The following is a 12238-nucleotide window of genomic DNA, read 5'->3' on the forward strand; positions in this document are numbered from 1 at the left end:
ACTAAGCTTACCTTGATGGCCTCAGCAGTGTGGTCTTTCAGGTACTCCTTACGGTCTTTGTACGCCTTCCTCTGTTTGTAGCCTTTCCAGTGAGCCTGAGAACGAGTGAGACCAAAAATGATGACTTCTTCCATCAGGCTTATCTTTCCATCTACACACAAACGTGATGGCAGTAAACATGGCTATATCACCTGTATACAGGTAAGAGCAGGGTTTTGGGATTTCAGGAACTCCATCCTCTCCTTTTGGCCTTTTCGGACCAGATAGCCACGGCAGCGGGCTTGTAACTTGGTTATTAGAGTTTCATTGGCCAGCCACAGCTGCTCTCGATTGTAGGCCGTGGTTACCCCAGAGACCACTCCCTGACAGGCAGAAGAAAATAAAGAGTTAAAAGGTGTGTTAAACAGCCGGGAACCCGCAGAGCTTCCCTGGGAGAGACGCTGACCTGGATGTCCTCCTTGTTGAGCTGAGTGTTGTTCTGAATGAAGTTCTCTGGCTCCACCCAGGTGCCCTCCTTGGTTTGCAGGTTGTAGTAGTAGTTGTGTCCTCCCTTGACCCAGTGTTTCACCCACTCACTGCCATTATCACCTAGACACAGGATGGACGGAAGCAAGATGAAAGCAAGTTTCCTCTCGTAGTTGTGCTGTGAAGTGTAGTAATGTGCTAGCACTTTATTTATTAGCCCTAACACAGTTCTTATGGCAGCCTGAGCCTTCAACTGTATGCATTTTACATGAAGGCCAACAGGTTTGTGTTTTTTGCGAGCATAAAGCAGACACTAAAGTCACTTCTTTTGGTTTTTGTGTTTCCTTGCAAAAATTCAATTGCCTCACTGGAACAAACCATTTCTACATGGTTCTGACACCGACAGAAAGAGTCGTGAGTTCATGAAAAGCCACACAAAATGCTCGTGCAGAAAGCTGCAGGTCCTCTAACAGTCACTTGAGCCCGAACTCGATGTTCCCCTTTTAATAGATATTTAATAGTAAGTAAGTAAGTAAAACTTTATTTATATAGCACCTTTCAAGATAAAAATCACAAAGTGCTTCACAGAAGCTAAAACCTAAAAATAAAAATCAACCAAAAGCAAGTTTAAAAAGATGAGTTTTTAGCTGTTTTTTAAAAGCGACCACTGAGTCCACAGATCTCAGGCTCAAAGGGAAAGAGTTTTGTTGCCTTTTGTTTTCAGCCTCGTGTGTTGGACAGCGAGCAAGCCCTGGTCACATGACCTCAGGGACCTGCTGGGAATGTATGGATGTAAAAGTTCACTTATATATGTTGGTGCTTGTCCATGCAGAGCCCTGAAAGTCAAGGTCAAAACCTTAAACTGGATTCTGAATTTAACGGGGAGCCAGTGCAGCTGAATCAGCAGGGGTGTGACACTGGGCACTGATAAAGTAATACCCACCTCCCCATCAGTAATTCTATCACTATATTTGTGTCTTAGAAATAATCAGCAGCACCTATGCACCTGTGCAGCTGATGACTTTGTACTCCACCCTCCCAACGCTAAGACCTCACTATGCACAACACGGTGTCTCCATCGTTTATATACAGTCTGTGTTACTTATTTCAAGTGTTGCGAGTTTCATCAAAACGCCACATCACTAATCCGTCTCAGGCTCCTCACCTTCTTTCTTTTTCTCCTGTTTGATCTTGGCCAGGTCGTCCTGATAGGTCTGCGCACACTCGGACGTGACGCCATACAGTCCTGCTCCGGGACCACGCAGAGCGGCCAGTGTCTGAGCTGCATCTCCGCTGTCCACCGCCTCGTTAACAGCCTGGATGGCCTGAGAGACTGTAGATAGATAGGCTTTAGCTCTCTCTAGACTACTGAAGACAAGTGTGGCATAAATGTACGTATTCTTACACTGCAAAGCCTCTTTTGTGTCCTGGTTGGCTTTCAGAATGGCATCCTGGATCTCATCCAGCCACAGCACAGCAGAAGGATCCTGTGTCTCCTGGATGAACACAGGATAATATGTTTTGAGTCAAACACAGCAAATCCAATCATAAACACGCCACTTTGAGCTCCCGTCACCTCTCTCTGAGCTGCTCACAACATAAGGATGAAGAGTGCTAACAGCAGGAAGTGCATGCTTGGATCTGAGATGATGACCATATTAGGGACTTCCCCGATCTATGACATCACAAAGAGCCAAGAATACAAAAAAAGCCAGGGATTTATTCTACATATGCTGACCTGATTATATGAAATATTCTAATCCAGCATACATGACAAAAAATAAAGTACACTACGGCTCCTTTGTAGGTTTTGCTCAACCAGAAAAGAATTGTCTTCATATATCAGCATGTTGAGAGTTAAATGAGACACAAAAATGGTTAAATATTGCAAAGATACATTTTCAGAAAAACAGATTATTTTCACAACAGCTGAACAGCAGATTTTGTAGCCGCTGTCATTTATCTGTGATATTTTTATCTTATGTAACTCCTGCCGTGTTTATTTTTACTTTATGGAACATTTGCATAGTGCAATCATTCACGGCTGTAGCCCAGCATGCCATTTGTTCACCATACAAAACACTCCAAGACCTCAACTTCTACAATGTTATGAGATGCAGTGGCAAACAGCAGCATCCAGATGGCGCTCTCTGCCTCTGTATAAAGAGTGCAGGAGCTGGCTGCTGCTTGTTCCCGCTGCTTTTCAGAGCCCGGTGAGAGCAGGCAGCTCATTTGGCAACAACACCCCCACCTCCTTGGTGCGCCCCGCCTCTTCACATTTAGTGCCACGCATGAACAGGAGGTGTGAAAGAAGAGGGCGGATAAAATCTGATCCCGCATGCAGCACGCACATGTGTGGAGTCGAACCAGCCCCGTCGTTATAGTAAATAAAGTCGTAGCTGGGATGGTGCCGATGACTGTTTGTGTGTTTGCATTTTGGCGCTGTAACTGGTGATTGCAGGCGATGAGTCACTGCAGTTAGCAGGAGGCGCTAGACAGGGTGTGGTGGCAGAGTGGGCAGCGGGTGGAGGAGGAGGAGGAGGACTTGGGTGAAAGCTTTATGAAGTTCGTCACACAATACAAGCACACTGTGGAAAGGGAGGAAGTGGGGGGTGGTGGGGGGGAGGTCATAATTCATCCATCTAGACTTTTCTTCTATACTTGGAAAACATGAATCTCTCTCGTGAGAAACACACACATGCAGAACTACAGTACAGTCTGCACACTGTAAACACTGCAGCTACAATCACATGAAGAGGATGAGGAGAGAATATTTAGCTTGTTAGTCAGTGGAGTCTGGGCAGGACTTCCTGCTGTTTATCTAGGCACAGCCCTCTGCCCACAACAGACGCCAGCTCCTGCCCAAATATCTTCTCAGCCACCTTACATTCCCGCTATTCCCTGCCCCTTGGAGACATCAGCGGCGGGGAAATACCTCGTTGACTTCGACCCTTTGAAACCCAACAGGAAGCTTTAACCGCTTCCTATCTTCAGCTCGTTACTTCAATCAGCCGCACTCACCCGCTGACACGACAAGCACGGTCAGAGTGCCCGCGGGTCTGTAATGCAGTGGTCAACTTTCTGCCCTTTTATGGAAGCAAACGACTGAGACTGGCTTGTTATTTCCTATGCCTGTGAAATCAGCAGGAAAATAGCTGGCTGCTTTTCCCATCCAGGTTTTTTTCCCTCCCCAGCCTTTCTTTTTCTGGTGACTGTACTCAAAGTGAGTTCCCATATGATGTTTTTACAGATTTTAGATGAATCAGATGATGTTGACTTTGAAAACAATGTGGGCAGTGACTTGATAAGAACATTCCCCTTATCAGCGTTTATGCTGGAGCAAAACCAGACTACTTTCTAAAAGCAATGCACCGAGTCCACGCTCGAGAAATCTGGAGGGGACCTTTGGTCAGTGCGGACTTCCTTTGTGCACGGCAGTAAAGCTATAACCAGCTCCTGCAGCTGAGCTTCAGCTTCATCAGGAAAACAGCACAAGTGTTCTGTGACATCATATGCAAACTGACTGCCTCACCACAAGCGTGCACAAACACACAAGAACCTCCACAGACTCATCATCCATCCAGTAACGATAACACAGGCAAATGAGTCAAAGAGAGCACGGGTGCCTCTCCATCAATGATCAACCAAAGAGGAGCAACAGAAACGACGTGTCAGGCCTCAGGAAAGAGTGAGAGCAAGGAGACAAGCGCACACGTCCCACACAGACGTGTGACAGGAAGTAAGGGGGGATGGTACACATGACATCAGCGTCCACTCGAATCAAGCACCGCTCCGAGGACAGAGTCACATGAACGACACCTGGTGAGCTTCTTGTGCACCCCCCCCCCCCACACACACACACACACACACACACACACACTAAATCATGCAATATTTGCAACAGCTGTGTTTTAGTGACACAGTACGATGTGTGAACGATCAAACACTCCTCGTATAGCCCAGGATCATTAGTCGAGCCAAGAGTAGCAAGTCCATCCCATCTGAATAAGACTCAACATTGCACTTATAAGTTCATATAAACAAGTCAGTAAGTTGATTAAAGTCTTCTACACGCGTCGCAAGTCACGTCAAATAAAACCAAAACCAAGCTGTAACTGTCTAAGCTGCAGTTAAAACTGTAGCCTGTTTGCATAACGTTCACAGGAAAACACACAAAAAGCAAATAGAGGCTGAGTGACGCAGTAATTGCCATCCACAGCCCGTGCTTGGCAGATGCAGCCTAACACGTTATTTCAGTTTTGCGCAGCAGAAATCAGGAACATGAGGTCCTTACATGAGCCTTCTCCCTGCGGGCCTCCAGCAGTTTGTCATGGTAGTGCTGAGCAATCGACGGGTCCACGTCTGTGAGCTTGGCTGACGGGCTCTGCAGCATGGACAGCGTCTTCATAGGATCTCCCTCATCCAGGGCTTCATTGATCAACCCAATGGCAGCAATTCCTACAAATGCAGAAGCAGACACACACAGAAAGTGTTGGGCTGTCTGTAAACGTGTGATTCTCATAGGACGACAACGGAAAAGCTCTTTGATATCATTCAAGATGTGGCAGTATTTTACAAAAAGGTGCACTATAACTAAACTAAAGCTAAGGAATATAACTAATAAAGGTGCTGAAATGTTCTTAAACTTGAACATATCATACAACAAATAAGAAAACATTTTATGGATCAGAGCTTAGACCATACTGTTCTATTCATGGGTATGTTTGTGTTTTACCCAGAGACTCTGTTCATTTGTTTGTGGACTGGTGTCTCGAGTCCATAGCCATCTATTTTTTTTATAACTAGGGGGAGGGAGCAGAAGTGATGACACGGGGTGAGAGACGCGAGCGCCAAGTTTCCAGCTCGCTCTACCTGACCTGGCTCTATATGTTGTATTGTTACCATGGATGGGAAATTGGAACAAAGCTTTTCATGTTTATGTAGCATTTATGTAGCAGAAGTACAATAATTGGCAGTTCAGTGGAGCCATCCACGGGGATGTCGGTTAAAAGTGTGTAACTTTATATCAAAGTGTCAAACCGATGATCTAGCAGCGCCACGCGTTTATGTTTGCTGCGCAAGCACGTCTGAGACTGTGGCGCTAAATCACACTTTTAATTAGGAAGACTGTCATCAATGACAGAAACTCCTTAAAACAGAAGGATGTTCAGCATTTTTTGGATGGCATCAGGAACATCTCAAACTTTGCTGAAATATCGTGGCTCCATGGTGTGGTGGTTTGATCCTGGGAGGACACACGACATCAGCAAACACACCGATCTACCAGGTGAGACACCTGTGAACAAGCGAGCAGCCAGAAGTTTCTGACAAAGACGTGAATGGATGCGATCGTGTGGCCTCTTACGTTCATGCTCCTCCTGCACAGCCAGGTTGACCTGGTCGATGCAGGCCTGAATGTCGTTCCAGGTCAGATAGTCGGACCCTTCCTCTTTGGCTGCTGCTTTGAGACGCATCAGTTCATCCATGTATCTGAGGAGCACACGGGTAAAGAGTTCACGCAGAAACACTCAAGACTTGACAAAGGATGTGTCGATGACGCCAGGCGTAGGCGCTCACCTCTGAGCGTACTCATCCTCAACATTGCTGAGTCCAGTTACGGTGCTGGACAGTTGTTTCCAGAGAGCGCCTCGGTCTCCGACGTCCAGCGCCTCGTTCATTAGCACCACCGATGACAGCATCTCCACGGCAACGAGCAGCTCGGGGTGGGTAAGGTTACCCTGCGGGACAGAAACATAAAGCGCTTCATATGTAAAACTACCATTATTGCTACTAAATCAACTACACTGTTTACTCGGTCATGAAGGAAGTCATAAGATACACACGGCTTCCAGTCCAGTATATAATAAATATACACCAAGCATGGCTCCATGTTCGGGTAGGAAATGGGAATTCAAACATGGAGCCTGGAAAACAGGACCAAAGTATTCCATGTGGAAATAAATAAAATCTTTCTTAGTTACAGAAACTGGTAAGGTGAGTTTGATACGACAACACTGCACCTGCACATTTTATGCTTGCTAACCAGGCTCGCTAGCATTAGCTAATAGGTTAGTGGTTGACGCTCTCACACAATGAGGTCACTACTGGCTAAAGGAGACATGGCAACGGCAAGTTCACAACCCAATGGCTGCCATCACGGTGAGCACATGCTGTGCTACAAAAGACGGATTCTGATGTCTGTCGTGGAAAACACATGAAAAAACTTTTGGGGGAAAAAAAAAAGAAGTATATTCTCACATAGATGAGAACTTGGGTTAGGAGTACTTCCTACCTCAGTCTGTGCAGACTTTAGTGTCCTTTCTGTTTTGTGTACGTCTCAGTGAAAGCTAAAATAAACTGTGCTATCATCAGAGCAGGCTGGATTCCAATAGAGCGCCTGTTGTGATATAAACTGGAAGACCGTCAGCTGCTGCTGTAATTGGCATTAAAAGCCACACGAACATGTTTCTCTGCTGAGAACTGTGTCAGTGAGCGTTCACATTAGTCACTGAGCTTTGGGTCCGGGTACCTCTTGGCTCTGCTGCTGCAGGCTGGCTAGCTCTCTCTGGTAGAGGTCTGCAGCGCTCGGGTAGACCTCAGGCAGCTGTGCGTCAGGGTTCATGAGCTCCTCCACCGTCTTTTCTGGCACACCTTCTCTGATTGCATTATTGATCCGTTCCACTGCTTTCAGCACTGCACAGAGACAGGAACCGAGTTACAAACGCATAGATAACTTTGTTATAACACAGGTGTTACAGTCGTACTCTTTAGGTAGCTCTCTGCTATCCCGTTGGCCACGTCCACGCCGCTCTGCAGCTCGTCCTTAGTCAGGGCTTCTCCTGGAGACGTCTTAAGAAGGAGAAACCAGGTTAATGTGGAAAGAGGGACGCTGGCTTGCTACAGTGGTGGCTGTTAGACTGTTGACCCCACCTGCTCTTTGTTCTCTCGGTCACCCTGCAGCTGTTTCAGGTACCAGGCTTTGTTCTGGGGCTGCAGGTTCTGAATGCCCATGGCCTTCAGCGCCTCATACAACTTATCCTCATCTCCACTCAGCAAGGCCTGTTCAGCTTCACTCAAAGCATTGTTCACTGTTGGAGAGAGGTCAGCATTTCCACGATTGCACCACAGAATCCAGTAAATACCACAGAGTGTGTGTGTGTGCTGATGTAGCTTACCGTTGACCTTATTGACATTGCCTTGGATTTCTGCCTGGGTAAGAAGCTCATCGTAGATGTCCCTCTCTGCCTCGGCGTTCTCCATTTGCTGTGAGAGCAGAGCAGCACGTTACACGTTTGCACTGCATGATACTAGAATAAGATGTTTGTGCGCTTAAAGGGATGTTGGGGCCATGCATTCAAAGTGCATCAGTATGGCAGTGCTTCGTTTTAGCCATTCTCAGCACATCGCAGACTAATGCCAACATTTTCTTCCATCTTCAGGCTGAACCTTCAATTATTTTCTAATCAAAAAGCAGACGCGACTGCTATGAGCTCCCTTCATCTTTAATTATAAAATAATGTGCTTCAGGCTGCTAGTGACTGCTGGCCCCGTGAAAGCAGTGGACGGTAAATCCAGTTACCCGCTTGCGTGAGTTGGCCACCTTCTTCCCTTTGGCCTGGTACAACGTGTCGTGGTACTGCTTAGCACAGCTGGGATCCAGTTTGACCAGCATGGCGTTGGGGTTTTGCATAGCGGCCAGCGTGCCCTCTGGTACGCCCTGGTCAATGGCCTCATTTATGGCAATCACAGCAGCGTGCACTGAGGAGGAGAAGCAGTCACACCGTTTACTTTGTTAGTTTTTGTGGAAAAACTTTGAAACGTGGGCTTGTAACATCGCTGCCTCACCAGGCTGTTAAAATTGTGTCCTTTGAGCCACAGCTGACTAAATGAAGTCACTTTTCAACTGATGTTATATACGACACAGTAAAGACGTCACTCATCAACAGATCTTTATCGATCACGTCTCCATTTAAGGAATCATTTATTGGAAGAATGCACAAACGTGACGTGTTTGTTTCTGATTGTCTGTGGCTGTAGAGATGCCGTCTGACGCAGTGATGTCAGGCTGGCTTTGTACTGGACTGAAGTAAACAAAGGCAGGCCGACGGTTTCTTACTTAATCAACAATCAAACGTCCTAAATTCCTGAGTTGGAATAATCCTGAGACGGCTGGGAAGAAATGCATCCGTTTCATTAAAGCATTTATTAGAAGCTCTGAGAGCCCGCCCCCTCCCCGCGACACCCGAGCCCCTGCTTACATGCCGCTTCATCCACTGAGAGCTCATTGGCCAGGATCCCACCAATCTTGCTGAAGGCGGGCATCTGGATTCCATACTTTTCCAGCTCGCTCTTCATGTTGTTGATCTCCTCCTCTGGGAGAGAGAAGACAGAGCAGATGGAACAGATCCACGGATCGCAGCGGAGAGGGAAAAAGAGAGAAAGGAGTAGGGTTGGGGGGGCAGAGACAGACTGTTCCTGGCTCATGTGTGATAATCTGATTTTGGAGACTGGCTCAGGGACAGCGAGCTGAGCTGGGCTGACAGGAAACCCTCTGACAGTTACTAATGACTTTCACATTTCCAGGAGCTCCTCCGCTCTTTACTCGCAGCGCTGCCAGTGCTGCTCTCAGGCTGACGGCAGTTTCACCATGATTTACATATTACTGTATGTTGTTACAGTGGTGGAAGATCATAGCAATGACATGACATTTAGCAACACGTGATGAGGTCAGGGGAAGTGTACAAGTATTCCCTGCATAGCTGCTCCAAGCTTTTGTTTACAAGTGGAAGCCAATCAGAAGAAACCCAGCAGCGTGATGTTTACCCATAACAAAACAGAATGAGCACCACAGGTTACCTGTAAGCGGCACACTAACTTTGGCAGTGGTCTGGATTTAAGACGACATAAGGACGTTAATAAGAAGCAAACGAGGAAAACAGATGCGCATGTTCAGGCTCGCGCTCTTACCAGTGAAATCGACTTTTCCATACAGGTCCTGGATCTGAGGTGCCAGACCCAACTTGAACAAGTACAGACTGCAACACAGGGGAGAAAGGAAGTGAGTATAAACATGAGTGAAGATGTGCAGAAGAAGAGATGAGCGTCACACAGGAACGGATATAAACACCAGCGCTTGGCTGACACCTCCAACAACTCCAGGATTTTACTACTCGTTTTATTTTTGGTGACGCAATCGACAAATAGTGAACAGCCAATATGTATGAAATATATGAAAAGTACTGTATGTGCCTTTGCTAAAGGCTGGAAATACTACTTTTAATTATCACTGTGAAGAGGTTCAAACCAAGGAGACGTGATTATTCAGCATGTGCCTATAAATGATCTCAGCTGATCTGGGGCTAAAAGGATATTTAGACTGAACAACAGCGATGTGTAAAAGTGAACTCTAAAGGTTACAGGTAGGAAAGTTAGTTTTGCTGTGAAGTAGAGCAGCAGCACAAGACGATGAAGAAGAAGGATTTGGGATGGCAGTTTTCAGAGGCACCATGTCTTAATCTGAGAAGATGTTTCACACCGACCACCATGGTAACCGTGAAGGTTTACAAGCTGCTGTACAGCTGCTCACAGCACCAGTTGGACAAACCACACACTTCAGTGTTTACAGTAGAGCACATTTCTGTGGCAGTGCTGCAGCATGTGTGTGTTTTCTTTAGGAGGGTAATTACAGAGCTCAGAGCAATGACAACATCTGCTCTGCTGGCTTTGAAGGCATCAACATCCTTTACACCTGAGCGTGCAATCAAAACAAATGAGCACATACTCTGTGCCGCTGGAGTGTCACAGACCCATTGTCGGAGCCTTTTTCAAAAGTCACGCCATATGCTGAGCGCTCCAGGCTTTAATGCTTTTAAAAAAAGAGCCTCAGCAGCAGTCTGAACTGCAGGGCGGCTAAAGCTGGGTCCTTACTGTCAAATCAAACTCAAAGGACGAGACACAAACCTGAGTGCATGTATGCAGTAGATGCAGCGTGGCATGTTCTTCCGGTCATATATGTCTGTGGTCTCAGGGTAGAAGATCTGAAACACAGAGACAACGGTTTCATCACGTCGCAGCATGTGTGCAGGAGTGACTCAGGATATTAGCTCAATGGTGGGATTACTCAATGCAGCTCTTCTGTTCACACGCCTTGGCGCTGCCTCTGTGGCACAACTGGAATGAAACATTTAACACAGCTACGAGCGGGTAATTTTCATGTCTGATAGTCGATTTTATTCACGTCCAACTAAATGACACACTGCCAGTTTGCTCATGTGGAAATTTCTCACAAAGGAGCCTCGTTACTACAACAGGCCAGTGTTTCCTCGTTTTAGGCTGAGTGCTCCTTTACTGACATTTCAGGTCCTGAATAGTTTACAAACCTGCCAACTTCTCCAAAGCACTCCGAGCGTCCGAGGAGTTCAGACCACAGTATCAAAGTCAACGTCCACTGAAGGGAAAGCTTGTTTGAAGCAATCAGTCACTCTGAAAAACGCTGCTGTCATCAAAAATGGGAATCAACCTAAAACTCATTCTTTTCATATAAAAGCTACATTTAGTGATTCATTTTAAACAAACGAGGGTAAAGCACCGTTCTGTCACGGTGCACAGGGACGGCAGTGCTCTTTAAACTGAGTATTGGTGAGCTGCACTTCAGCGCTGCTCTGAGGATCCTTCTCCGTCGTCTGGCAGCCGTGGCCATCGAGCTCTTTTTCCATCCGATCGTTCATTCGTTTGGTTTGAATTATCAGGAAAAAAAACTCCACACCCACTCAGGTCAGACAAACAGCTCAATGCCTGAGGAAATTTAAATTACAGAGTTTCTGACATCCCACTCAAATGCAAGAACAAAGTAAAAATAAAGAACTGCTTTTTTGTGGGGTTGGCATCTTATTTGTAATCTGATATTACCTGTAGCTGCTATCATGACCTCGGTTGATAAAGAAACCTCATCGGGTAAAGTAAGTGTCTCCAAACATTCTGAGCAATAAACTAAAACTGTGTGACTTTTAATGTCCCAGCAGTTTCCCATTCTGACAAACGCATGAAAACAACAAGGTCGGAGGAATGGCCCCCCACCCCCCAACACTGACACGGCACCATTAATACTGTAGGACTTAAGCCGCTTATTTAAATCTGACAAAGTTTACTTTTAACAGTCACTGGCTGCAGGACCGACACCCTGTCACATATTTACTGTAACGTCATCTCTAGCACACTTCTTTGCAAGCTTAGCTCAGGCTACCTGGGACCATTTGATGTCTCGAGGGTGAGAAATTGAAATGTCAAACAAAGCGTGTGCTTTGAATGTGAGCACTAGCATCACGTAACTGGCTGACAATATGCAAAACTAACACAATCCAGTAAGTCTCGGTTGTAAATGCTTAACTGACCGTTTGTGCACATTTGTGTCCCCTGTGGGCTTTGAGCCGGCCTTACCTTTGGCAGTCCCTTCTCTGCCATGGCGTTGAGCCACTGGATGACATTGTCTGTGTGTCTAAAATGAAGACCAGTCGCCTGTAAGAGAGACGTATTACATCAGAGGAGAACAAAGGCTCACAGTAACAAATTACAGTAAATAAATGACAAATGCATAAACATCTGCATGTTTTCACCTTGTACCGTGTCTGCTCACGGTCGTAAATCTTCTTGAGGGAAACTGTCTGCGGCGCAAAGAAGTTGCCCAGTTTGGCCAGATAAACGCCGTTTCTCAGCCCCTCCTCCAGCTCTGTTGTTGGAGGCAACTCCTCATCCAGGCAGGCCTCCATCCATCTGC

The 12238-nt window shown here is 46.4% G+C and overlaps 1 protein-coding gene across 1 annotated transcript in view; it reads right to left on the reverse strand.

Annotated features, from left to right (window-relative positions):
* iqgap1 (IQ motif containing GTPase activating protein 1) overlaps window positions 1-12238 on the reverse strand; it is a 41624-nt gene that overhangs the window by 9808 nt on the left and 19578 nt on the right. The window contains exons 3-20 of the mRNA XM_085138592.1: window positions 12078-12234; window positions 11902-11979; window positions 10426-10502; window positions 9433-9500; window positions 8724-8837; window positions 8045-8223; window positions 7641-7728; window positions 7396-7553; window positions 7230-7314; window positions 6995-7158; window positions 6043-6203; window positions 5831-5955; window positions 4760-4923; window positions 1871-1961; window positions 1631-1798; window positions 446-588; window positions 192-362; window positions 12-95 (exon numbers count right to left, since the gene is read on the reverse strand). Of these exons, the coding sequence (XP_084994718.1) occupies window positions 12-95; window positions 192-362; window positions 446-588; window positions 1631-1798; window positions 1871-1961; window positions 4760-4923; window positions 5831-5955; window positions 6043-6203; window positions 6995-7158; window positions 7230-7314; window positions 7396-7553; window positions 7641-7728; window positions 8045-8223; window positions 8724-8837; window positions 9433-9500; window positions 10426-10502; window positions 11902-11979; window positions 12078-12234 (2275 nt within the window). The remainder of the gene's footprint in view (window positions 1-11; window positions 96-191; window positions 363-445; window positions 589-1630; window positions 1799-1870; window positions 1962-4759; window positions 4924-5830; window positions 5956-6042; window positions 6204-6994; window positions 7159-7229; window positions 7315-7395; window positions 7554-7640; window positions 7729-8044; window positions 8224-8723; window positions 8838-9432; window positions 9501-10425; window positions 10503-11901; window positions 11980-12077; window positions 12235-12238) is intronic.

This window comes from Neolamprologus multifasciatus, chromosome 1 (genome assembly GCF_963576455.1).
Source record: "Neolamprologus multifasciatus chromosome 1, fNeoMul1.2, whole genome shotgun sequence".
Classification (NCBI taxonomy): Eukaryota; Metazoa; Chordata; class Actinopteri; order Cichliformes; family Cichlidae; genus Neolamprologus; species Neolamprologus multifasciatus.